Below are 27,433 nucleotides of genomic sequence, written 5' to 3'. Positions count from 1 at the left end.
CCCACCAAGACGGACAAGGTTGTCAGCCAGGCCTCTGAGGGCTGCCCAGAGGTGGGGGTGGCAGGGGGCTCTCAGAGCCGGGCTCACTGGGAGACCACGGAAGGGAGTCAGAGGCTCTGGCAGCCACACGGCCTGGGTGCTTACAGCAGCGACTGAGAGGCCTGTGCTGCTCACCCCTCTTTGAACTAACTACCTGTTGGAGAATGCTCTGCTGCTTTTTTTCTGCACACTCCTCTGAGTTTGCATTTGGCCATGGATCAGAGAAGCGTGTTTCACCAGGGAAGCTGGGAAGCCACATCCCAGAGTAGCTTCTGTCTACAGTCCTTTCTCCCCGCTTCCTGTGCTAATCATACTGTGATTGTGATGCTTTCTTCTGTCCTAAATGACCTTTCAACCGCTGACCTGTTCTTGGTAGGGTATTTCCACCTCAGCACTGTGCCATGTGGACAGAGTGACACCCTAGAGACCCTTGCATGATCCTCCTCACCTGAGATTAGGAGGCGACTGCCTTGGGTCTGTGGCATGGGGGACAGGGTAGGAACTGAAATCGAGGGTGACACCTTGCTGGCCAGTGTGTGACCAGGATTTCCGCCACCTTTCTTTGTGAAAACCAAGCATCCAACCCTCTTTCTTCCCGCTCTTTTCCCCCCTTAACTGTGTCCCCTCTCTGGCCTGGCTTCTGTCCCTACAGTTCTTTCTGGTTCCTGCCTCCTTGAGCACAGGATCTAGGGCAAGAGAAGATCACTGTGAGCAGGTGTGGCCTTGTTCCCGCCTCTGGCTTCTTCACAAAAGCTACAGTTTTAAGAACTTTGTCTACAATTTCTGTTTCTGTCTGTGATTCTGGTGGTTGTTTCTTCACAGCCAAATGCAATTTATTCCTTTTTTAAACCAGCACTCAGTACAAACAAACAAACAAACAAACAAAGTGCAGTCCATTGGGAATAATAAAATAAACACTGCTCACACATCAGCTGTTACCATAGGAATCACTATGTTTCCAGATCCTTCCATGACCCAAGGGGATCAACTCACATTCTCAGCTGCCTAAGACAAATCACCCCTAGTTTTCTCTATTGATGAGTTTAAGGCCAACTACCTATAAAAGGTGGGAGACAGAAATAGTCTTTTTTTTCTGAACTCAAGATGAGAAGAGTCAGAAGAAACTGCGCCTTGTGGTCGGGTTGGCAGCACTCTGCCTCTTTCTAAAATCAACAGACTAGTAAGTCCTCTCTGCTTGGCCCTTTAAGCAGGGTCCACACGGGGTGGGGAATGGAGGTGGGTAGGGGGGCTCTTGCTCCTGTATGGAAACAGGCCTTGCTTCAGACGCCACTGCTGACTTTTCATGTTTTAATTTAGGCAGCTGTGAACAAAGGAACTCTGAAACACTGTCCAGCTGAGGTACCTGCATCGGCTCATCTACCCAAGCCTTACAACCAGGTCTTGTTGCCTGAAGAAGAGGGCCTCCTAAGAGCACCCAAATCCGGGTTGGTGGAGAAGCTAGGAGGGGAAGCAGACTATCTAGTTGCCTGTTTGAAACAATGACTCAGGGGGAAGTCAACTGACCTGATTAATTTTAGTTTGTCTTCAGTCTGTGCTAAAAATGTCTGAGGAGAATAAAGTCCGGTGGACTCGCCACTGCCAGTGTTATTTTTGGTGCAGAGGGCACATGGACACATCTGAGGAAGGATTTGCTGCTCCTACTCAGCACCTCTGCCCCCACAGGGGTCTCCTTGGCCTGCCCAGCTTGCTGGCCAGAGACAGATGGGGCCGATCTGGCAGCTGGAGTTCTGACACTGGCTGTGGACTATGGCAGCGTGCCTTGCAGTCTCTGGAGGGCACAGGGCAGAGGCTTGCTGGGGCAAAGACCTGGAAGGGCTGGGGAGATATCCTGGGCACTGTGGAGAAGCAGGTGGGGTGTGAGGAATTGGTGTCTTCAAGACACTCAGTTTAGTTTAGTTCTAGGGACAGAAGCCATAAGAAGGGACATAGTGGTGGCCACTCACTACCAGAAGAAGCTGTGGGGCTGTCACCAACTTACTGAGACATCGCAGTGGGAAAGGACCCTGATGTCATCCTTCCAGCATCTGACAGCTCTGTCTTCTATCAAGTTATTCTGCTTCTCTGTGTTTTGGTTTCCTCAAATGCAAAGTGGGGACAATTGTGTCTACCTCACAGGGGTGTTGGGAGGACCATGTGAACTAATGTTTGAAAAAAGCCTGGAAAGGGGGGCATCGCATGATGGGTTAAATGGAATTTTAAAGATGGGAATCGCATAGTAGAAGCTGGATAAAGCCAGCAATGGTGGCACCGGTGGTGGCCATCCACTCCTCACAGTGGATGCAGAAGCCACTGTGGGAATGGTGTCCAGGCCCTGCCTGTGAGCTGGTGGAGATTTAGGTGTGCTTCAGGGTCCCCTGGTTGTCAGGGAGGCTGGCAAAGCAGGCAGGTCTAGGAAAGCTGGAGACAGATTCAAGGCCCAAGTCCTGTCAAGGACCAGGGCAAAGAAAGCTCTGCAGGGTCCAATATCCCCCGAGTGCAGTGCAGAACCTGGTGGCTATGGTCTGGGTGTTCTGTGGCCATCCTTTAGAGGGCTACGAGTCTGTGCAACTGCCCTCTCTCTGGCCTCACATCTGCCCTCACTCTCTAAAGGCAGCAGAACTCTGGCCATCGGATTCCATGACTGTGCATAGTCGTGAACTGGTGACTCGATCATTTTCCTTACTGTGCAAGGCCAGCTTCACTAGCCTCCTGCCTCCCAGAGGAAGGGAGGGAGGGCCACGCTCAAGATCAGGGACACAGCTCAGGACACTGGCCTGCTTTTCTGGACTCACCACTTTGGGCTTGAATGGTGGCTGGATCTCCCGGTTCTCCAGTTTTTCCCAGTCGATTCTCCTGAAGAAGGCATGCTCTCTGACATCCCTCTCTCCCTCGGGCCCGCAGCCCAGCCGCTTGGCAGGGTGTTTGGTCATAAGCTAGAGAGAAAGAGACAAAATGACAGTTTGATGAGAGCAGCCTCCTGGAGCCAGCACCTTCTCTGTCCAGCTCCGCCTCTGGGCATAGATGGTGGAGCTGCCAGAGAACACACTAGAAGTTCACCAAGAAACACACATGTGCTCTGACAAGTGTGGTCTTTGTATAGTGATTTTCACAGTAAGGGACCAGTTGGAGACACTGGCCACATGGAATGAAAATTCAAACAGGCATCTGTATGTATCATGTGCTTTGAACCTGGCATTCTGTATGTAGACGGGGAAGCGGGGACTGGGGTTACGGCTCAGTGGTAGGGGAACTTCCTTTACAGGGTGTAAAGCTCTAGGCCCAATGCTTAGCACTGCCTATGGGAAAGGAAGGAAGGAAGGTGAGGGGGGAGGGAGGGAGGGAAGAGGAAGAGAAGCTCCTATTATTTATATGCACATCTGATAAAAAGGCATGAGATCACTAAAAATCACGTGTGCTGAAAGTACTGCAGGCCAGCATCCTGCGGGATGCTGCTGCAAGCATCACATTCCTCCTCATGGCGGGGACCAAAGTATTATCAGGCACACGGGTTAGGAAGACACACGCTGGAGCAAAGGCAGCAAGTGGTTCATTTCAAGGTATCTGATGCAGGACTCAGAGGGAGGTGCCAGCCCTGGGCTCTTCCATGGCAAGAGGCTCCTCAGCTGCCACGGGCACCTTGGCCTTGACCTCCAAACATACTAAATAGGAAACACTGGGTATGGGGCACTCTCTTTTGATAAGTTTAAAAAAGACTTTTGTGATTCAAAACTTGACCACTAAACACTAATTAAGTCAATGCCACCAGTTAAATTCTTAGCATTTCCCTGAAAGAAGAGAGTTGGCCAGGGACCCTGAAGGTTCAAAATGGTTTTGTGTATAACAGCCTCCAGCCAAGACGGAAACAGTCATGAGTGGAGTGCAGGGAAAGACTGTCCAGCGTCCTCACAACAAAAACCACGCTGCGGCAGTGGAAGAGGAAAATACGGCAGCACACGGCAACTGGCCACATTTACTACTGCTGTGCTGGGCTGAAGAGCCGAGTCTGGGGCCCCCGCCAAAGAAGGCCCTCAGTGCAAAGGCCAAGATAGGCAAGACTAGTCTGTGTAGTTAGTACTACTTGGCTTGGGGTGGTGGGACATGGCAAGTGTAAGGGGAAAGAGGAGGGGACATTTAGGGTTCTGTCCCTCTTAACCAGGGTACAGTTATGAGCGTGCATTCATGTTGTGAAAATGTATTGATCTGTCCATGGATGCTCCATACCCATTTTTAATATGTCTATCTTAAGAGAGAGCAAGAACAGACTACGTCACAGATGTGGGAATTAGTTAGGAGAATTAATTAGGAGGCCAGATGTGAGAATTAGCACTCCCCAGGGGCCTGCGATGACTTATTTGTGTAACTGTGGGTATATGTATGCACGTGAACATGTGTGGAAGACAGAGGGTGTATGAGTGTGTGCATGTGTGTAGAGGCCGACCTCAGGTGTCGTTCTTCCATGGACTTAGGCTGGCTGGCCAGTGAGCCTCAGGGGTCCACCCGCCTTTGCTTCAACAGTGTGCACCGCCATGCTTGGCTGTCTTACATGTTCCGAGGACTGAACTCAGGTCTTGGTGTTTACGGGGCAAGCACTTTACTGAGTGAGCTGCGTCCCCACCCCCTTGCGATGTTAACCAATGGACTGGGAACTCCTGGAGTCCGAGTCTATTCTGTCCCCCTGTGCCCTGCATGCCACCAAATTTTGCAGCAGCGTGCATTTGTGATAATTCTAGTGTCTTTCTTAGAAGGTGGTGCATACCGTGATCTCAGCACCTGGGAGGTTCGGGCGAGAGGATTCAAGTTCAAGGCCATCCTGGGCTACAGAGGGAGTTTAGGATTAGTTGAGCTAAACAGCAAGACCCTGTCTCAAAAACAACATGGGGTGTGGGAAGGGCATTTCCCCTGCCAGCCGTCTGGGTCGACTGCCAGAGAGGAAACCCGGATGTACTCACTCCTTTGCAGATGGAGACAGCCTCCTTGGACAAGGATTTGGGGTAGGACACGTTGTGCTCCATTATAGACTGAAACAGTTCGTCCTCATCTTCACCGTCAAACGGAGGCTGTTCCAGACAAAGATGGGAAAGCAGAAGGGGTAATGCATTACCACGGTGCTTGAAGATCTGTGAGAAGAAACGGACCGCCCTTCCCCACACGCCGCGGCAGGCGGCAAGGTCAGCTCCATGAACGCGGAGGCTGATTTGATGATCTTTAATTAGGCTGCTGGTTGTGGCTTCCCATGTTTTAACTGTCCCTTTCATTATCTCGCCCTGAGCAATCCCAAATAATCTTTAGGGAGAATGCTTTGGAGTAAAGCGTTTAGTGATTTGCAAATAAATTATAATTAATCCATTAATCTTGTAATTATGTGCTAAAAATCTAATTATGAACAAGTCAGGTTACAGATGGTTCCTGTTTAGAGGGTATATGTGAGGGGCGCAGAGGATGCTTTCCGCCGTTACTTGGAGTGGAGGGAACTTCAGAACAGGGGCAGACCCGGGACCCTTCCGGCCTGACAGGACAGGTAGCCTCTTGGTGGCAGTGACAGGAGCTGGCTTCTGGATATGTCCTTTGTCCCTTGTAGTGCGCTAACAATCACCATCCTGAGATGTGGAGGACTGGTGGTATAACGTGGAACATCGTGGCTTTGAGGTCACATGACTTTGGGCCAGCATTCTAGCTCTACTTCCCAGCTGGGGGCCCACACTCAATGACTTAGCCTGTTAGACACACCAGTTCCTGTGATGGGGTTTCTGGCTAGTCCAGAGCCCAGTGGGTGGTCTCTAGAAAGAGCTCAAGGAAGGGAACTTACAGCTGTTACTGAGGCGGGGGGGGGGGGAACCTCTTGGGATGGGGATGGGGTGTAAGAGATCCCAAGGACCTGTCTGTGCCTACGCTGCCCTTCAAGCACTTTCCCCATTACATCTTGAATCCCGAGGGCTCCATCATCCTCACTCCAATGGGATGTACTCAGAAGGCTTGGACTTCAGGGAAATTCCTCAACATCTTCTTTGGTACGAATAACCTTGAACTTAACATAAAGATGGCAGGGACTTTGAAGGGGAACTGGGCATGGGGCCAGGACAGGAGAGCCACATACTCTGAGGGAAAGAAACCAAGTCTATAAAGAGCCCTCCCTTAGGGCTGGGCATAGGGGAATGGAGGTTTGGGTGGCTGGTGCCACTTTATTTGCTTCCTCTTGAGCTCTAAATATAAACAAAGGGCCTCTTTTCCGGTTGCAAATGCGTGGCTTTGAAAAGCATGTGTGATTTGGCGGCTGTGTGCAGGTGGGTGAGGAGGACTAAAATGAGTCTGGCTGTGAATTAGTCAGGGCAGGGTGGGCAGAGCCTGCGTGGTGTGGAGATGAAACACAACATCGGAGGGACCCACAAGGCAGGCCAGTGGGCGAGTGCAGCTGCAGATGGCCTGTGCTGGCCAACAGCTACAGTGGTGCCTGGCCTGCTGTCCAAGACACCACCTTCTTGGCCCTATAACAGGCATCCTCTCAATACCTCTTACTTGACACCCACACAGCAGCTCGTCTTCCCTGGTGAGGGACCCAGAAGAGCAGCTGAGCTTTGGCCAATTAAGATGAACATGCTAAGTTCTGAATGGGGCTGTGAGCTGCACCCTGCCATGAGCAGAGTGAGGTCGGAATCCGAGGTGGGCATGGCATAGGTTCTGTTCCCAACTCTTCAGGTGGTCTCTTCCCAACAAAGCCTTCGCATTTTGAGTCCAGACAGGTTACATTATTTGTAGGTCTTTGACTCCTTATTGGAAACTATTATGGGGCTAGGGAGATGGCTCAGGTGATAAAGCGTACGCCGTGCAAGCATGAGGACTTGGATTTGGACCCCAGAACACATGTTCAAAGAAGCAGAACATGCTGGGGCATGCCTGTAACTTCAGAACTGTGAGGCAGAGACAGGAGAATCCCTGGATAGGCTTGCTAGCCTAACCAGTGAGCTCCAGGTTCCATGGGAGACCTGATCTCAAAAGATAAAGTGGAAAGCAACCAAGAAAGACACCTGTGGTAACCTCTGGCCTCCACACATACACACATGCATATGCAACACTCACATCCGCATTCACATAGGCAGGTACACATATGTATGCACACATGCATACATAAAACACACACATCACTATATAGACTACAAGATAATGCCAGGAGAACACATGTCTGTCTGTCTGTCTGTGAATAAATATATAAATTCAAGCTACTGAGTCCACTTAGTGTTGCTGTGTGAGTATTTTGGGGGGGTGACCATTTGGGATTAGATAACCATATAGGGTGCTCATCTCTAGGGAAGACTAATTCTCCCTCTCTCAGCAGTTGTTAATCACCTATAACTTCATCTGGGGTGGTGTCCTATGTGACTTCCCCATGCCTAGTGGCATGTCAACTGGTATTGTCATTGTTCAGTTCTTAAGTAGCCATATTGTAGATATTTCATGGGTATAGTTTTCCTGTCATACCTACACACAAATATCCTTTTATTTTTTTCATGGATTCTCAGTGTTTCTCACATTATTTTCAAATAAGACATTTAATCTGAATTCTCTGTTTTTCTGACTGCTGCAAACACATTTTTCTTGGTAGCCAGCAGTGTTCCCATGCAGAATCAGAGAGCCACCAACTTCTTCAGATGGATTCCTGGGTCCTTGGGTACATTCAGAACTGCTTTCAACACTGCATTCAAATAACTAGAATAGTAGAATACTAGTCAAAAGATCTCTGTGCATGCCAGCTCCTTTCTCCTCTGAATTACTTCTGAGGAACAACATCCCAGGTGTGGGATTATACACCAAAGGATGTGAGCATGTTTGTGTTCTTGCTAGGACTCTTTAGCTCACCCCGGGGCCTCTTTACAGATAATTGCCTGCTCTCAGGCCTTGGTGCTGAAGCAGGTCAGAGCAGACAGGTTATAATTACATCCATCTTCCTTTCTAATAACACCAGCTACTACAATGTGGGCAAATCTGCTGCAGGTACTCGGTACCTGACCATTTCAGATTGCTTGTCTCCCCCTCTGCCCCTTTCCTTCGGCTATTTTTAAATGTCTACAAATCTGGACGCAGTGTTCTGAGCTCAGCTCCCTATTAACAAGTCTCGGGTTTGTGTAAAGAAAAATTTCCGAACGTGTTGTACCCCACATCCTACTCTGAGAGCTCTGAGCTTTAATCAGACAAATGAGGTGATAGTTCCCACAGTACAAAAGGGTTCATGAATCACTTCCTAACACGAAGTGGGTAAGGACCCTTCCATGTTGATTTGCAGATTGCTGAGGACCAGGGACACACACACACACACACACACACACACACACACACACACACACACACCATTTGGGCTGAAGGTCCAATTACTGAGATGAAGCACCCAGTGCTAATAGACTGTTCTGGAAAGAAAAGAACACTGAGAGGAGAGAGCTGGTCCCCTTATGACAAACACTGTGAACACTTGGAGTCGAAATGTGCTCATCAGAGGGCCACATGAGCACTATTAATGCCCTCCCCCAAGCAATTATGTTTGTCAAGCTGTCCAGAAACTGGATACAGACTCAGACTATTCAGACTTAATGGGCCCACTTGGCTGCTGACAACTGATAAGCCAAAGGCGCATACAGTTGCAACCAGCCACCTTGTCCTGCTCATCTTTAGCCTTCTACAGTTCAGGAAGACAAATTTAGTGCCTAACCCTTCAGACATGCTCATAATCGATCTTCCTTCTCAGTGCCTATATCTATCTGCTCTTGTTGCTGAGTCCCTACCAATGTGGGTTTGAGTGACACCCACGGCTGAGTCACAGACACACCAGGAATTCACTTTACTTTGCTAGGCTCTGATTGGACCTAAGCTGTTTGTAGGCAGCCAGGTGAAGAAGTATGGAATGAAGGTTGTGGCCTGTGCCCAGCATGGCACCAGCATGCTGGAAATCTTGCAGGTGTCATTTTTGAGGATGAACACCCTTTTCAATCCAAAATTGAGACTTTGAGAGACGCATGCAAGGCAGGCTGAGTGGCTTTGAGAAGCACGGGGAATAGCCAGAAGGTGCACAGAGGCTCCAGGTGTGGGAATGGGGTATTTCTTGGGAGGCCTGGATACCCTCTCAGGGTCTGCATACAAGGCCTGTGATGGTTCATCCCATCAACTTGATGAGATTCAGAATCACCATGGAAACAAGTGTCTAGACTTGGTTAACTGATGTGGGAAGACCTTCCCTAAATGTCGGTGTCAACAGCCCATGGGCTGAGGTCCAGGAAGGAACAGAAATGAGAAAGCCAGCTAAGCAGCAGCCGTCACCTCTCTCTGCTTTCTGACTGGCTGCAATGTGACCAGAGGTCTCCAGCATCTACCATGATGACCTCTGAGTACCTGCGCGCTGTGAGCCAAAACGAACAGTACCTTCCTGATCTGGCGAGTCTTGTGTTGCCACCATGGAGCCCAAGGAAGACTTAGTTTCCGGGCTCCTCACTAGAGAATGCAGCCTAGCAAGTCCTGGAGAAGAAGGCAGGCATGTCGGTGGGGAGGGGGAAGAGGGAGGAGAGATGGAAGGAAGAAGAGGAGACAGAGAGGATTTCGCTGCAGGCTGTTCTGAGACCCCAGTCTTCTGTCAGCCAATAAGGAGCATAGGCATGGATGCTCTTGGAAAATGGGGTAAGTGCCCTTAGAAACCCAGCCTGTGTCTCTGCCTGGATGATTTTACTGGCTGGCACATGTAAATGTGACTTGTGATGAAGGCAGGGTATGTGAGGGCTTAACACTCATGATCAGAGAGGGGCCTAGACTTCACTTTGCCTACCTGATCAGCAAGGCTCCCAGGTGGCTGGGAATTCACAACCAAATTTTGTTGTCAAAACGTGCAAGAGGGGAAACTGACTTCAGGCACAGGACCCATGCTTCCCTACCTGTGTGCCACAGAACAGTGAGTCGGCATAACCTGCTTTTCTGTGTTTATGCACTGAGGCACTCCACCCAGGAGGAAGGCTCAGATTCGAGGGGGGAGGGGACCTGAATAAACAAACAAACCCCTCTTTCCATGTCGCTCAAATCTTAACGGACTGGGGAATACTGACCAAAGGCGGGCAGGTGTTTGCATTTTTCCGTAGTTAAAAAAAATTTAGGTGTCTCCTATATATGAGAGACACATAAAGGACAGCCTTCCTGTCCTGGAGTAAAAGTCTTGAGATGACAACTGTGTTCACATGGCCAGAAGATCTCCCCCTCCCTTACCATGCCCCAGCCTCACTGGAGGTTTCCCTTCAGTTCTTACACAAGGCTACATGCTTTTTCCTCTTGGTGTATCAGATTTTCTTCATCTAACTAGTCTGTCTCTCTCCTTCTCTAAGCTGCGAGCTGCATGAAGGTGAGGATTTCTGTCTATTCTGTCCTCACTGTACATAGGAAGCATTCGGTGTGCAAATAAATTATGGTCGATGAATGGACCATCTCAGAATGGTGGGCATTTTCTCCTCAGAAATATATGTCTCTACGTTCAGCAGGGGCATTTCTGTTCATTCTTGATTATTAAGATTCTTGGCTCTAAGGTCAAGGTCCCCAGGACTAGCTCAGAGTTCTAGGAATTAAATCAAAAGTCAACAGCAGAATTGTTGTGGTGATCCGAAGGAGAAGGCCCCCATAGGCTCATATGTTTGAATATTTGGTTCTCAGCTGGTGGAGCTTTCGGGAAGGATTGGGAGTGTGGCCTTGAAGGACCAGGTGTGACACCAGGGGTGGACTTTTCCATTCCAAGTTAGCTCTCTTTGCCTCTTACTTGTAAGTAATGACATCAGCTCTCAACTACTGCTCCAGCACCATGCCTGCCTGTGGGCCACCATGCTCCCCATCATGATGGTCTCGAACTCTAAGCCCCAAATTAAACTCTTACATAAGTTGCCTTGGTCATGATGTCTTATCACAGCAACAGAAAAGTGGTCAAAGCAGGAATAAAGTCAGAGATCCTCAAGGCTTCACCAAACCACTGCCTCCAGCCAAGCTCTCGGACAGCGCTGCATCCCAGCCCACTCTGCGGACAGGGAGAGTCAAATGGCCTGTGCCACATAGGCAGGGGTGACCGCTGTCACTCAGGCCTGGTTCTAAAGGGTTCCCTGTGTCTGTTCCCCCACGCTCTCTTCATCACCAGCTGAAATGAGGTGTGTCAGTGGAGGGCTGGAAGACCCTTACCCACAGCAGAGAGGAAGGACAGGAGAAAGGTGTCCTCGGACTCACCTTCCTCGTCTGCCACCTCTGCTGGGTACAGAGGACCGTATGGAGAGTGGGAGGCAGCCACTGAGATCTGGGGGCTGTTTATTAGAGCAGTCAGGGTGGATTGCAGTGGGTGAGTTGTTGAAGACATTGCATGGGAAAGTGCCATGCAAGGCAACACACTTGTTTCTCGGGTAAGAGTCACATCTAAAGTGAAATCTAACTTGCCTTTTCAAAACAGGAATTTTAGCCTTACTGGACTTGGGTGAAAAGGATACTGCAATGCCAACAGTGAGATAGGAGGGGACAGGAAGGGGCTACCAGCGAGTTTCACTGGCTTCTTCCTTTAAAAATAAGTCATAATCAATGGCTGGGATGATTTTTGTTGATCATCTTATAGGGAACTACAAGCCAATGCCAGTTCTGAGGTTCTGAAAAACTCACAGTGGCTACCATGTCCACACTCCAGCATGGTGACTACTGTGTCCACACTCCAGCATGGTGACTACCGTGTCCACACTCCAGCATGGTGTCTACTGTGTCCACACTCCAGCATGGTGACTACCATGTCCACACTCCAGCATGGTGTCTACCATGTCCACACTCCAGCATGGTGACTACCATGTCCACACTCCAGCATGGTGTCTACCGTGTCCACACTCCAGCATGGTGTCTACTGTGTCCACACTCCAGCATGGTGCCTACTGTGTCCACACTCCAGCATGGTGTCTACCGTGTCCACACTCCAGCATGGTGTCTACTGTGTCCACACTCCAGCATGGTGACTACCGTGTCCACACTCCAGCATGGTGTCTACCGTGTCCACACTCTGACATGGTGACTACCGTGTCCACACTCCAGCATGGTGTCTACCGTGTCCACACTCCAGCATGGTGTCTACTGTGTCCACACTCCAGCATGGTGACTACCGTGTCCACACTCCAGCATGGTGTCTACCGTGTCCACACTCTGACATGGTGACTACGTGTCCACACTCCAGCATGGTGTCTACCGTGTCCACACTCCAGCATGGTGACTACGTGTCCACACTCCAGCATGGTGTCTGTGTCCACACTCCAGCATGGTGCCTACTGTGTCCACACTCCAGCATGGTGTCTGTGTCCACACTCCAGCATGGTGCCTACTGTGTCCACACTCTGACATGGTGCCTACCGTGTCCACACTCCAGCATGGTGTCTATTGTGTCCACACTCCAGCATGGTGTCTATTGTGTCCACACTCCAGCATGGTGACTACCGTGTCCACACTCCAGCATGGTGACTACCGTGTCCACACTCCAGCATGGTGTCTACCGTGTCCACTCTCTGACATGGTGACTACCGTGTCCACTCTCTGACATGGTGACTACTGTGTCCACACTCCAGCATGGTGACTACGTGTCCACACTCCAGCATGGTGTCTATCGTGTCCACACTCCAGCATGGTGTCTACCGTGTCCACACTCCAGCATGGTGTCTACCATGTCCACACTCTGACATGGTGCCTACATGTCCACACTCTAGGCTGCTACTTTACATTTGGAGTTTCTATGATCAGGAGCATATCATCTGCTCTTTGGAGTTTTTCTCCCTCTCTCCCTGGGTCAGGGATTTGGAGCCACATTTGCCACACTGTCCTGCCATCACTGCCTCTGTCCAGTGGAGGTCACACCGCACGCAACAGCAACAAACAAATGCAAACATGTAGTGAAACATTACCTGCCCGGCGAGCATCTCATACAGCAGCACACCGTACGCCCACCAGTCCACAGATTTTCCATACGGCTGGTAAGCAATTATCTGTGTGAAAACAAGCACATCAGTTACATGTCGCAGTAACTCAAAGAGCTCCTGTCAGGAGAGGTTAAGTCAAGCAGGTAGGCGTGTAAATGCAGCTGTTGCAAATGAGGTGGTGGTAGATTCTGCTTTGATTTCGACACAGAGGGGCAGGAAAAGGACCCTTCAAAGGGGGTGCAAAGAGAACTGCCATTCCACGATACGCCACCCAAATCTTGTTTCGGGATTCCTCTTGTGGATTCACCTGGAGATGCTACTGTCTGAAGGTAGATCTACTTACTCTCGTGGTGAAAAATATTTAGACAGTGAGTTGGATTTAATGATTAAAAAACATAAGAGGGAGCTGGAGAGATGGCTCAGGGATTATGAACACTTATTGCTCTTGCAGAGGACCCAGGTTTGGCTCCCAAAACCCACATCAGGTAGTTAGAATTGTCTGAAACTACAGTTCCAAGGGATCTGATGCCCTCTTCTGGCCTCTGCAGGCATCTGCATGTACATGGTGCACATACATACACTCAGGGGCATACACACATAAGATAAATAAATCCTAAAAAAAAAAATTACATCAAGAGAGGTCATACTTTTGAATGACTACACAATAGTTAGCTTATGGATAGCATGGTGACGATCAATAAGTTAATTTCTACTGGTGGCTGCTATTCTCAATAAGAATTAACTAATAAGAGAATTTACAAATAGGATCTTGCCAACCTGCTAGCCTATAGTTAGTTACTTTATTCACCAGTAGAGCACGGGGACCTGGAGAGATGGTTCAGTGGTTAAGAACACTTGTTCCTCTTGCAGAGGATCCAGGCTCGATTCCCAGCACCCACAGGATACCTCAAAAATGTCTGCAATTCCAGCTCCAGGGTATCCAACCTCCTTTTCTGTTCTCCATGGGCACCAGACAAGTGAGTAGTACACAGACATACACGTGGGCAAAACATTCAAAATACAACATTTAAAAAAAAATAGTAGGGCATGAACATCTCTGCAAAAACCTTTGACTATTTCTGCAGGACAAATTCCTATGAGTAGAATTGTTGGGTCAAAATAGTTCTTTTTGATTCAGAAGCAGAGCTTTGGACATATTGCCAGACTGCTTGCAGAGCACCACAATGCATCCCGATGGGCAGCAAAAGAGTTGAGTCTGTGTCCTTGAATTCTCACCAAAAGCACTCACTGTCATTGTTTCCCAGAGTGCCAATTTGATGACTGAAAGTGATATATCAATAGTCTTTTTATTTCCATTTTATTCACATGGGAATTAGACACCTGTGCTTCTCTTTTTAGTAAGCTGCCTCTTTATCCTGATTGACAGACCCATCCATTCATTCTTTTGGAGACTATGGGAAGTGCTAGGGATACACTGTAGAAAGGACAAGATTCCTACCCTCACACAGACTACAGGGACATTTTTATATTGATTAATGGAAGTTCTTTATATCTTAAGGAGATGCATCCTCTGCTTTAATTTTTATAAATTATAATCCATCACAATTCATCAATGTCTTATGTTTTGTTTAGTATACCCTTTGATGGTTAAACACTTCAACTTTTAAACTGGGTAATGGATGGAGAGAGGATGTGATATTTGACTTCCTGGTTGAGGCATTTACAGGCTCATTTGTCTTCTGGCACACTGTGATTCTGGATACTCATGGTCTGGATGTCTTAATGCAAGACAGAGGAGGGTTGCCTGATCTCTGCTGGCTAGTGGTGAGCAGACCTCCAGAGTGGCAAGAGACTGAGACCCAGTGACTAGACGCATTTACCCCACTACTAACAAATTGCTACCTCACCTTTTCTTCACATTTTCTGTCTGGACCAAACAGCAATAAAAACCCTCTTCGGAGAGTGAAAGTCCACTTGCTGAACTACTACGTGTGGAACACTTTATGTACATCTTCTCACGCCGCATGATGGAGAGACACAATTATTCTCATTTTATAGATGGGAAAACTGAGTTTCAGAAAGTTAACAGACTTGCCAAACCCACTTAGTGATTAAGTGGTTTCTGGATGCTGGTTCCTATTTTTAAAAAAGAATTTTTTGGCTTTCAAATATATCTATGCTGGACTTGATAAAATATTATCAAAGGGTATTGAAGATCAGCCTAAAGGGGAATAACTTTAAATGGTTTAAAGTATAGTAGTATAATGATGTCTTAAAAGCAGTTGCATAAACTGCTATCCTCGGCATACAAAGCCATTTCCTATAATCTGTGTTACTCACTGTCTCATGGAGCTGATGTTGAACCCAGAAAGTAGCTAGATAAATGAGGAATTTAGACTTTATTTCATTTCAGGGTCTTGCTACTTTGCAGCCCAGGCTGGCCTCCAACTCACAGCCTCTTAACTGCTGGGATATTAGCATGTGTCACCATGCATGGCAACCGTTTAGTTCATATTCTGTATGCCATGAATACCCGAGTAGGTCCATCAGGCATACTCCTGTGTTCACATGGTCTAAGTCATGTTCACATGGTCTAAGTCATGTCTGATTCTAGAAAGCTGCTGGAGGGTGTGAGAATTCAGTTTCTCTTCACACGGAGCTACAGCTCCTAAAGGTCACAGCTACCTACAGAGTTTTTTTTTCTCCCTTCTCCCCACCACTCAGCCCCAGATCACTCTATTTCTGAAGCATTAAACTCCCATGCCCCTGCTGAGAACACCCTCTCCCTTCTCCAAGGTCTACAAAAGCAGAATGTCAAATGCCAATGGCTTTTCTTTTACCTACTGCATTGTTGGCCTAGCTGAGTCGCCTGCTCAGCCACCAGACCAGGATGACAGTCACTCTGGGCACAGCCACGCTGTCAGTTGTAATACAAAGGTGACATTTGGAAGGCAGCCCAAGCCCTCCTTCTCCGAGAAGTTCATCAGTGCCATCTTCGGCTTGCACACCAGATGATCTCAGTTCCGGGGTACAGTGTGCAACCTCAGCATCAGAACTTCCTTTCCACAGTAAAGCACACTTGCCCTCAAGGGTCTATTGCTATGAATAAACATCTCTAATGAACCAAAACCCCAGGCAGAAAGGGAAGCGGTAACTAGGAGCCCTTCTTGAGGGCTGGCGGTCAGACCCACAGATCTGGGATGCTGTCTAGAGCCATGCTGTCCAGTGGCCATTAGCCATGTGTTTACTAAGCATATGAGATATGGCCAGTCTGAACTGAGATGTCTCTAGGTGTAAAATAGTTATAAGATTTTGATAATTTCATAATAAAAGGAAAATAGCTCCTTTGCAAGTTTTTAACTTTAGGCATACTGGGTTAAATAAGATACAACAAAATCAATCTCATCTGTTTCTTTTGTGACCATTAAAAACACGCCTGCTGAGTGCAGCTGTTCATTTTCACTGGACAGTGATGGTTCTGGGCCCATAGAGTCTACCAATCTCTACAGTTCACTTAGGTTCTCTGGCTCACCTTGGCCTCGGGATTCTAGCTCTGAGCTGAAGACTAGGTTCAGAGAGCACAGAACAGCTATGAGAGTCTCTTGGGTCTGTCACCAATGGGGACAGATGCAGGTGCCTCTGGCACTTGTGGACCAAGGGAGGCTTACAGCCAAGCTTGGGCTGCCTGATATGCCGAGGCCCAGGGCCAGGGGCTGCCATGGCAATTTGGCTTCCCATAATGGGGCAGCTCACAAAAGAAGGCCAGCTTGGCAAGAGGGTCTAGAGTTGGCAGGTTTCCCTGCAGCACATGGGAGGTTGAACTTTGGCTTTGAAGACAGACCCCGACCGGGGCCACTGTCACTCCTTTCACAGCTATTTGTCACTGTGATCACTGTGATTATATGTATATGAGCCAAATGCTTGGGGGACCGTCAGGATGTTACAAATGGCTGCCTGTCTTGTAAAAGTGAGGTATGAATAGGCTTTCTTCCAGAACGGGCACAGGACCAGGGCATGAAAGCATCAGGGGGTGGCCTCTCATTTCCCATCAGGCCAATGGGCCCAGTGAGGGCTACCGGAAGACCACTGGTTAAGGGCCACCCAGCCTTCTCCCCTCTGCCAAGGCTACTGGCTTAAAGGCATCCCAGAGTAGTGGACACTTTCAGACGATGTCTGACTTCTGACAGGTCAGAGATGGGAGAGCTTGAGGACACTGTGGGACAAGACTGGAAGAAACAAGGGCATGATCAACATCACTACCACAGGCTAAGGTCTTCATCTGTTAATTCATCTAGATCTTCTGAGGTCTATTTTAAAGAAGAGAACTGAGGCAGACAGAGGTGTGGAGCTTGCTCAGGATTATACAGCTAGTCAGTGGCAAGGTTGGACACAATCCTTGGTCATTCAGATGACTTCAATGGCTTCACTTTGACCATTTGAAGATACTGCTTGTTCTGGCCTAGGGCAGTTTCCTAGACATCTCTTGGGAAAGCCAGCTTGGTAGAGGTGGTTCATGTTAAGCTGCACCAAGCAGCTGGGAAAGCACTCCGCCCTCCATGTTTCTGGCACTCTACCTATGGACCCTGTAATTCCACGGAGTGTGAAGACAGTTGGTTCTGCTGGTTCATAGGCTTGAACTGGACCCTAGCTTATTTTTGTATAACGTCTACTGACTGTCCAGGGTACATTCTTAAATAAGTGAAAGGTCTGAACACACACACACACACACACACACACACACACACACACACACACACACACGCTCTTTCCAAGCTGCCACTGGAAAAATAATGGTCTGTATCCATAAAATGTGTTCATGTCTTTTTATTCTCAAGGAAACAAAAGACAGTTCTCTTTTTTTTTTTCCAAAAGTAAAAATATTTTTATTTTGGTGGAAGAGTTAGGGTTGTTTTGAAAACCACCATAAATTCCAAAGGAGGGAACGCAGGACCCACGAGGGAAGTTTTGTGCAGACCATCAAAACCACTGTCTACCCGTTCAAGCAGCAGCGCCCGGAAGGAAGCAGGCAGGCCTGCTGGGGTCTCCTGGATGTCCTGTTTGGACCCGGAGTTCAGATCCTTCTCCTTTACTCACTCACTGTACTTGAGGGCCAGGCAGCTCCTGAGATGGTTTTCAGCCTCACCAAAGCCCGGATTCCCCCTCATGGGAATCGTACCCACCACAGAGGACTGACCTCTGCACCAGCATCAAGGCCTCACTCAGCCCTGGGTAGACACATAAGGCTTCCTTGGAGAATTGAGTAGATCATAGGCCCACCTGACTCCCGTGTATAAAGTTAAAAGGGCTTCAGGCTGGCCGAGATGCTAAGACTGGAAAGGGATTGGAGATGATGTAGAGAGTGTCTTCAGGGTTCTGAAGAACAGAAAAGTGCTTGCTCGAGGTTTGCAGGCTTGACAATCTGCAAGGTCAGGGAACATCCTCGGGGCTCCTGACTGTTCCCTTCAGCTGCACCAGGCCTGAGACTAGAGGTGATACACAGGAGACACTGTAGCAGAGCAAGGGTGAGGCTTCCCACTGAAACTCCACTCCAGTGACCCATCCAAGCTCAACACTCAATGGGAAACATATCGGGGTGGGAGGGCTCCAAGTCCAACTACTGGGGATCAGCTCTGCCACACGGGGGCTAAGTGTCCTTGGGCAAGGTGTTCACAATCGCTGGCTTTCTCCGCTGTGATCCTGGAATCCCAGCCTCTGCCTGGCCAGTATGTGGTAGGGATAAGATGGCATTGTGCACATTCAAATGTGCTTATGTCAGGTAACTGTAGTACATGTCACCCACAGTGCCTGGCATCAGAAATAAGAACTGGCCCCTAGGTATGTGGGTGAAAGGTATTCAGGGCAATAAAGTCAACCTGGCTCCAGGGAGGCAGTCCTCAGAACACACACTGAACACTCTGAACTGACTACTGCCACCTGGACATTCAAATGAACATTAACCCTTTCAATTCAGTCCCTCAACAAATGCTATCTAACTATGTGTCAGACACTACTTACAGCATGGGACACAGAAGTGACCACAAAAGATGTACACACACACACACACACACACACACACACACACACACACACACACACGTCCGACCTTCAAGCAACTGCGTGGGTTCCTGTTATAGTGATACCCCCCACTCCCTCCTCTATTTGTCACCATTTATGGCTGACAGGTCACGCCTTTGGTGGGCATCCTGCTAGACATTAGGGATAACGGCTCTAAGTGGGGAGATGGATGTGAAATGAATACTTGGAAATGTAATATCTCTTATCACAGATATTAGAACATTATATGAGAAATACCTGTAATGTTTGAAATCTCCAGAAGAAGAAATACATTATATGAGAACAACGGATATGGATATGACCAGAGGTGGAAGACTAGGAAATACAGGGTCAAAATAATATGTTTTCAATTAAGATAAAAATGATGCTTCTGTTTATGACTGAAGAGAACAGGACGTGTCTATGTCTATTGGGATGGGGATCATTTTCCAATCCAAAGGGAGGGACATTTGCTATGACAATATGAGGACCCGAGTTTTACCCTTAGCCCCTCCCCACCACAAAACCTGAGAATGGCCTTTTATGGGCTCATAATCCCAGTGCTGTGGGAGGCATAAACAGGAGGATTGCTAGGAACTGCTGGTCACCAGCATAGCTCCAGGTTCAGCGAGAGATCCTGCCAAGGGCATAAACCCGAAAGTGACGTAGCAAGGCACCAGATGTCCTCCTCTGGCCTCTGTGCACACGTCATTTGAGTTGGTTACACTAGACAGAAGAGAAGCAACTGACAAGCAACAGACATGGGTTTAGGGATGGCTTCTTCTGAGTCAGGACAAGTTCGTTCAAACTCGGTGCTGAGAGCTGTACTTTGAGGAAGAAATTATGATGATCCCTTTTTACAGATGTCACACTAAGTTCTTAAAAGAGCAGGTTATAGCAAGGATCTAGCAAATGGGAAGAAATCCAACAGTCTGAAGCTGACCAGAAGTCTGTCTTCAGTGGTGGATGTTAAGATTGCACAGGGCGACACAGGGCAGAAACCAGTGAGTCTGGAATCAAATGCATTGCCATGATCTCTTGATCCTGGAATCAAATGCATTGTCATGATCTCCGTGGCTTCTCTGCAGGTGGCTCCTACATGGATCTGGGCAGTATCTGCCTTCTGGGATTCATCGCCCAGTATTCACCTGCAGGACCAGCACAAGGGACTCCCCAGAGAACCACTCAAAATGTTAACTGCACTTCAGAACACAGTAACTATTTACTTAGTAAAGACTCGAAAGGGAAGTTAGGGATGAGGTTTATGTCTGTAAGAGCTTTTTAGTTGGAACAAAGGTTTTCCAGAGCTGTGAGATCTCATGTCCAGCAGTTCTTTGGAGCTGTGCTTGGGAAGAACAGGGAGGAATGTGCACAGAGAAGGGGCTGCTGATTGGCCAGGTCCCTCTTGCTATCTGTGAGCCTTGGGTAGGCCACCGCCCCTCTCCGAGTCTCTTTTTCCTACATGAACCAGGGGAAGCACAACCACCCTCAGAGCACTAGTGGATGGGTGTAGGAATCAAATGAGGCACCAGGTGGGAGCAAGAGGACCACCGAGGAAATGAGCAAATGTTGGTTATGGCTCTTGAGACACCCACTTCCTCCCCACATTACTTAGGCAATTTCACAGAGGAAGAGGTAAAATACAGCTCAGAAATCCCTGGCCCATTTTCACAGGACTTAAATAAACCTCTAAATGAAGAGCCAATTAATGTAGGGCCCCGAGTACCCAGAGGGAACAGCAGAGTGGGTACCCAGAGGGAACAGCAGAGTGGGTACCCAGAGGGAACAGCAGAGTGTCCTCTGGGCACTGGGAAGGATTTGTGTCTGTGAGAGCAGCTCACAGGCTTCCGTGGGGGGTGGTGGGTACTCAGGGTGTCAGCTGAGGTGGAAGCTGCAATTCTCTTCTTCTCAGGACAATGGGCACTGCAGGGGAAAGCTGCCCAGCCCTGGGTGCAGAGCCCAGGCCTACCTTATTGGGGCCTTGGGAACAAATGAACCAAATCTCTGTATCACTCCCTTATGTGCAAAGCAGAATTGATGACTGGATCAAACAGCAAATGGCATGCTTGCCCTGGTCCAGAATGTAGCAGGCATTCACCAAAGAGAAGCGAACCCACTGGGACCTGGTCCTCCCTGAAGTTCCCTGGGAGGGGACGATGGGGAGGAAGAGGCACACTGTCTTCTGGGGCACAAGAACATAGAGGGGGTACCAAAGGCTGCAGAGAACGAGGCAGAGTGGGTGGGCTCTGAGGCCAGGGGATTAGGAGATGAGGGCTGCAGGCAGGCAATAGAACACATGAGGTCGTGTACCCTACGTAATTCACAGGTGTGCCCAGGAGAATCACACAGTTTAAGGAAGACGCCTAAGGAAAGCCTGATTTGGGCTCTTTTAAGCATTTTTCTGAGGGAAAGCACAGATTCCTTTTCTCTCCAGTGCCGGAGTCTCTGGACTGTGACCCCACAGAGAGAGAAACTGGCCTCTGACAGAAACAGAGCCTCACTGGGTTTATCATTTTCTTTCTTTAATCAAGCGCCTTTTTTCTTAAGGCCAGGCCTGGGGCCCACGATCCACAGCAGCTGGAGGAGGCTTGCAGGCGCTCGGCCTCGCTCTCATTTCGCCTTTCTCTGTTAGCCAAGTGCCAATTTACTGCCTGACTGCTTGGCTGCGTAGACCGCAAGAGCTATTTTCTCACTGAGATTTGTAATTTTTTTCTTTTAACTGTCTCTACCTTTTCACAGCCTTTCCTTGGGGGAGGTCACAAGGGTAGGGGTGGACCTGGGAGGACTGGGAAGTAAATGTGATTGGGGTGCCTCATGTGAAATCTCCAAATAATCAATAAAAATATTATGTTAAAGTGTATTTATTATTCATCCCTCCTCCACTGTGTGCTCCTGTGTGTGCGCGCGCGCGCGCGCGCGCGCGCGAGAGAGAGAGAGAGAGAGAGAGAGAGAGAGAGAGAGAGAGTGAGTGTGTGTGTATGTGTGTGTGTGTGTGTGTGTGTGTGTGTGTGCATACATGCACTAACCTGTGTGTGCATGTGCCTGTGCAGGTCAGAGGTCAACACTGGTCCTCAATCTCTCTCCATATGATTGAGTCAGGCTCTCTCACTAAACCTAGAGCTCACATATATAGTTAGACTAGCTGGCCTAAAGCCCTTAGGGTCCCCCTGTCCCTGTCCCTTCGTTACTAGCATTATAGAAAAGTGCTACTGTGGTTGGCCTATACACAGGTGCTGGGGATCTGAACGCGGGTCTGTATGCTTAAACAACAAGCACTTTACTCACCCAGCCATCTGCCCGGCCCCTGAATGCTCATTTTAAATTGCCTTTCTCCCATGACTCTAGAGAGGATGTAATACATGAAAAAAAAAGAAAAATGTATGGGCTCTGGGGTCAGGAGGTTCAGGGTCCACATCCAAATCTAACTTTGCCTGTAACCAGGTGTGTGATCCTGGGCAAGCCACAGGACCTCAATACACAGATCAAGATGTGCTCAGGGGCCTTGGGACGGAGCCAACACATCGTGGGAGAGGTGCTCTTCCCACTTAGCGCGTCCCCTGTGCTAGCGAGGCTTGTGGATGTGTGACTCACTGCAAATGGGTTTCCCTCCCACTACAGCAGGAGTACACAGAAGGACGCTGGCCAGTCACCTCCTTCACGGAAGGAGGGAAGAAGCCGAAGCTGGTGAGGTAGGCATTTTAAATCGCCTTTCTCCCAAACAAGGCATCAAGATTGATCGGAAAGAAGCCAATGGGAGAGGAAGGTGGAAGAGCCCTCCTAGAGCGACTCCAAATAAGGAATCAGTATCTGTGAAGGAAACAAGCCCAGGATCTCCAAGCATCCAAGCGGGCGGGCCTGTGTAGATGACTTGCAGAGGATGGGGACTGCAGACTCATGAGAACGAGACTCTTGTGGTCCTGCCTGGCCTCTGAGCTTTGCACTCTTCCCAGCTCTCTGAATTACTTCCTTCTCAAGAGCCCCTCTCTTTCTCCATAAATGGTCGCTACGTCTATCAATGTCTGCATATCCCTGGTCTACTATTTTGTTCAATGACACAAGAACCCGAACATCTCAGAGGGTGCCCCTGGACTCTGAGCCACACCTCTCACGCTGGTACTTAATTTTCTCAAGGACTCTTGTGGACCCAGAGAATTCTTGGTATGTTGGAGCAAGGAGACGCCTGCTCATGCAGCTTCTGGAATTATTTTCTGATTAGTAGCCCTTCCGTGGCTTTTCATCTTTACTCTCAAGTTGTATCTGTGAGTGACATTTTTCGCCTTGACCCATCTTTACCCATTAGGGAGACGCTACAGTATGAATCGATTTCAAGGTTTTTGAACAAATAGCCATAAATATTTCAATCTTTGCTTTGCCTATTAGGGAAAATGCCATCTAAGATAATTATTTTGCTTCTGCCTCGCAGGAAGATTTACACAGATGATAAAATTAGTTTAACCTTTGAGCAAATTCTGAAACCTTGAACCTATTTAGTTTTTCCCAAAACACTAAATATTCTTGGGGCCAAGTATGTCAGACGTGTGGAGGCTGGAGGAGAACTGGTGGCAACTGATTTTCCCAGGCTGCATTGCCTACATTTTCAGTGAGAGTCAACTGGACAGCGAGAGAAAGCTGGACATAGCTGTGGCTCCCAGGATGTTTCCTCTCCTGAGCTGTCAGCACTGAAGGGCAGGGAGCCCTGGAGGCATCACACTTGGCACAGTGAGTTTCTAGAATGTGAGCTGGTCCTGGGCATGGGCAGGCAATCACAGCATGGGGTGGGGGAGGGGGTCAGGAAGCCAGTGCTGGGCATGGTGGCCCTGCCTGAATCACAGCACAGGGCGGGGGAGGGGGTAAGAAGGAAGCAGCCTGGGTGTCCTAGTTACCTGTTTGGTTGTGGCCATAATACACCCTGACAAGAAGCAGCTTAGGGGAGAAAGGGTTTATTTTAGCAGAGTTCCAGGTTCCAGTCTGTCACTGGGGGGAAGTGGAGGCAGCAGGAACTTGAGACAGAGCCACACCCACAGTCAACAGCAGAGAATGGATGCCCGCATATCTTGGCTTGTCTCCTCCGTTTTCATATAGTCCCAGGACCCAAACCTAGAGAACAGGACCACCCACCATGCACTGGGTCTTCCCACATCAACTAGCATAATCAAGATAATCCTCATGGGCATGCCCACAGCACAAGCTGATCTAGACAATCCCTCATTGAGAAGCTCGTCTAGGGCAATGGTTCTCAACCTGTGGGTCACGACCCCCCAAACAGGGGTCACGTATCAGCTATTCTGTATATCAAATATTTACATTACAATTCATAACAGTATCAAAATTACAGTTCTGAAGTAGCAATGAAATAATTTTATGGTTGGGGGTCACCACAATATGAGGAACTGTGTTAAAGAGTCACAGCATTAGGAAGGTTGAGAACCACAGTCCTAGGGGATTCTAGATTGTGCCAAGTTGACAATTAAAAACTAAGCATCACACTGGACTATGCACAGGACCCTGTCCCAAGGAAACAGGTAAGAATGCAGTCTGTGCACAGGAGCTACTGCTTAATGTGAGTGGTGTAGAGGTCTGGAGATGGTTTGAATGTGGGGTTGGTATCTAATTCTAGCATTTCTTAGTAATTTAGCTTTAGCTATATTTCTAAGGCCTTAGTCACTTCATGTGAAGGATGGCTTGATGCTAACCTCTCTCAAGGGATTTGCCTTGAGGACTAAGGTGTGAGGGGTGGTGGTAGGGTAGGGGCTGTGTTGGAGGTACCTAGTGCACAGTAGGCAACACACAGTGATTGCAAACTTTATTGCTGCTCCTCAGAGAACTGAAGAAAGGAGCCTTCAGAAACCAAGGTACCCACAGCACGTACACATTATTCTCTGTGTGTGAAGAGGCCCCAAATTCCCAAAGTATGCCTAGAACATGCTTAAGTGTGTTTGGTAGTAGAAAGTGTCATCAAAATGAGTATGTGCAACTGAAGGTATTCCTCCACTAAAGATGTCCAGGTTCAAATCCTCAAAACCTGTGAATATAATCTTCCATAGTAAGGACTTTTCAGATGCAACTTGAGGTCTAGAGATGTGGGGATGAATCTAGACAATTTGAGGGATGTGATAATCACAGGAGCTGTTGTGGGAAGAGGAGGGTTGGAGTTAGAAAAGTCACAGTGATCAGAAGATGCTGTTGCTTTGAGGAAGGTAGAAGAAAACACTATGAGCCAAGGCATAGACGCTTCTACAAGCCAAGGTATACAGCTTGCAGAAGTAGGAAAAGTTGAATGGTCTACCCTAATATGGCCCCTATTATGTATACAAACCATGGAACCAACCATGCTTTTTTAACCCCATCAACTGCATCTTCCTAGACTAGAATCCTAACACCATGTGGTCAGAATCCTCATCACTCTGAGGATGCTAAGAAGCCACGATGGTGACTACCTTCTCATTCAACATTTATAGTTGGAATGTATATACAAGTAAAAAACTCCAGAAAGATTGATACTGAACTTTGAACATTAGAACTTTGCATTAACATTTTGTATGTATGTATGCATGTATATATGTATGTATGTATGTATGTACGTACCGTACATATGTATGTATGTATGTATGTATGTATGTAGGTATGTGTGGCACTAGGTTGCTAGGTTGAGCCCAGGGCTTGTGCATGCTAGACGGGCATTTTAATATCGACCTACACCCCAAGCCCCTAAATTGACACAAATTACAAGTTCATGGTTGTAGGTTACAGTAGCAATAGGACATTCTTATAATGAACAGGAGAAAAAAAATCACTCAAATGGACAAAGCTTAACTATATAGACAATCTCATCTTTAAGTGTCATCCCTGATGAGAACAGATAGTTCGGGTGTTGTAGACATGACAAGCCATGGGTTTGACCAGCAGAGGCCTGGTCTTAATGGAAAGGAAGTTCAAAGCCACCTTCATCCCTAGACACACTGCTGCCACCCTTTGTCATCAAGCATCCTGGCATCCGGTGGGATCCTACCCAGAGTCCTCTCCATACCTGTTAGCCAGTAGGAGCATTCAGAAAGCATACTGCAGTCAAGGCTGTAATTTTTACTCTACCATCTCTTTATTACCCACATTTGGATATGTGATTATGTAAGTTCATAGCATGGCTGGAGGCAGCAATGACTGGGTCCCCCAGGAAGGAGATCCTAATCAGTTACATATCAAGATAACATCACCCTTGGCCATGTCATTCAATGAATTTCTGCAGCCAGCTAGATGGCTCAGTAGGTAAGGCTTTTGCTGCCAAGACTGATGACCCAAATTCTACCCCTGGGCTCCACATGGTGGAAGGAGAGGTCTGACCCCCTTCCTCTCTGACTTCTATATGGGTGCCATGATCATGTGCATACACAAGGAAATGTAATTTAAAAATTGAATTTATAACAAAAGTCTGTTGTAGTCTATACCACAAAGAAAAGCTCAGCTTCCCTGAGGAGTACTGACTCTCACCAGGGCAACAGCATGTGGCAGTGGGAGGGTCTCTGGCTATATTCTCATGTCACTTCTTGTTGTCACTGACTTGCTTGAAGAAAATGGGGAGGGCACAGAGATTAAGAACTTCCTGCAGAGCCCCTGCAGCCTATAGATAACAGCCAAGCTTAGAGCTCACATTGATCTGACTTCTGAGCTTATCTTTCTTCTTACCTCCCTTGTTATCTAAGATCAACTCATGGGCACTAGGTCCTCATCACACTAAGGATGCTAAGAACCAGGATGGTGACTACCTTCTTACTCAACATTTACAGGCAGATTGTAGTATATATAAGCAAATCCCCCCAATTCCAGTGTCTCTGAAATTATTATGACCACAGGCATATAAGGTAAACAGTTTATCATGTGACTGTCTCACAGGTACACAGAACAAAACCAGAAGTTCGGTGAACTAGAACATGGCCTTGCTAGGTGAGATGGACACACCTGTTTCTTTTCCCTGTTTGAGTATGGTTTGTCTACTTTAGTTTACTCTGTGGTCATGGCCCACACACAACCTTGTATTCTCTGGAGGGCATGTGTCTGTAGATTGAAAACAACAACTGGGGACCCTTACCTCTGGGGCAATGTAATCGGGAGTCCCACAGAAGGTCCTAGTCGTGACTCCATCCATCATGTGCTCCTTGCACATGCCAAAATCAGCGATCTTGATATGTCCTTCTGAATCCAGCATGACATTGTCCAGCTTCAGATCCCTGCAAGGAAGCAGGTGAATGTCAGGGGCCGTCCCAGGACATGACTTAATTTGCTTGCAGCTGGTGAAATAGAAGGATGTTTGCCTCGCCGCCATCTCAGTGGCACTCATGTGGTAAGTCCCTGGAGACCAGACACCAAGGAATTACTGTGTCTTTCTTTCTCCAGAGCCTGGGATATGGTAGGTATTTAAATGCCAAGTGAATGGTAAAGGGTTGAATTAC

The 27,433-nt window shown here is 48.1% G+C and overlaps 1 protein-coding gene across 1 annotated transcript in view; it reads right to left on the bottom strand.

The window, feature by feature from the left end:
* Nucleotides 1-27,433, bottom strand: part of Prkca (protein kinase C alpha) — a 403,981-nt gene that overhangs the window by 17,155 nt on the left and 359,393 nt on the right. The window contains exons 13-16 of the mRNA XM_028865238.2: nt 27,073-27,211; nt 12,960-13,040; nt 4,989-5,096; nt 2,832-2,972 (exon numbers count right to left, since the gene is read on the bottom strand). Coding sequence (XP_028721071.1) covers nt 2,832-2,972; nt 4,989-5,096; nt 12,960-13,040; nt 27,073-27,211 — 469 coding nt within the window. The remainder of the gene's footprint in view (nt 1-2,831; nt 2,973-4,988; nt 5,097-12,959; nt 13,041-27,072; nt 27,212-27,433) is intronic.

The sequence above is a fragment of the Peromyscus leucopus genome, chromosome 8b, assembly GCF_004664715.2.
Source record: "Peromyscus leucopus breed LL Stock chromosome 8b, UCI_PerLeu_2.1, whole genome shotgun sequence".
In the NCBI taxonomy this organism is placed as follows: Eukaryota; Metazoa; Chordata; class Mammalia; order Rodentia; family Cricetidae; genus Peromyscus; species Peromyscus leucopus.
This window is presented reverse-complemented; position numbering and strand designations above follow the sequence as displayed.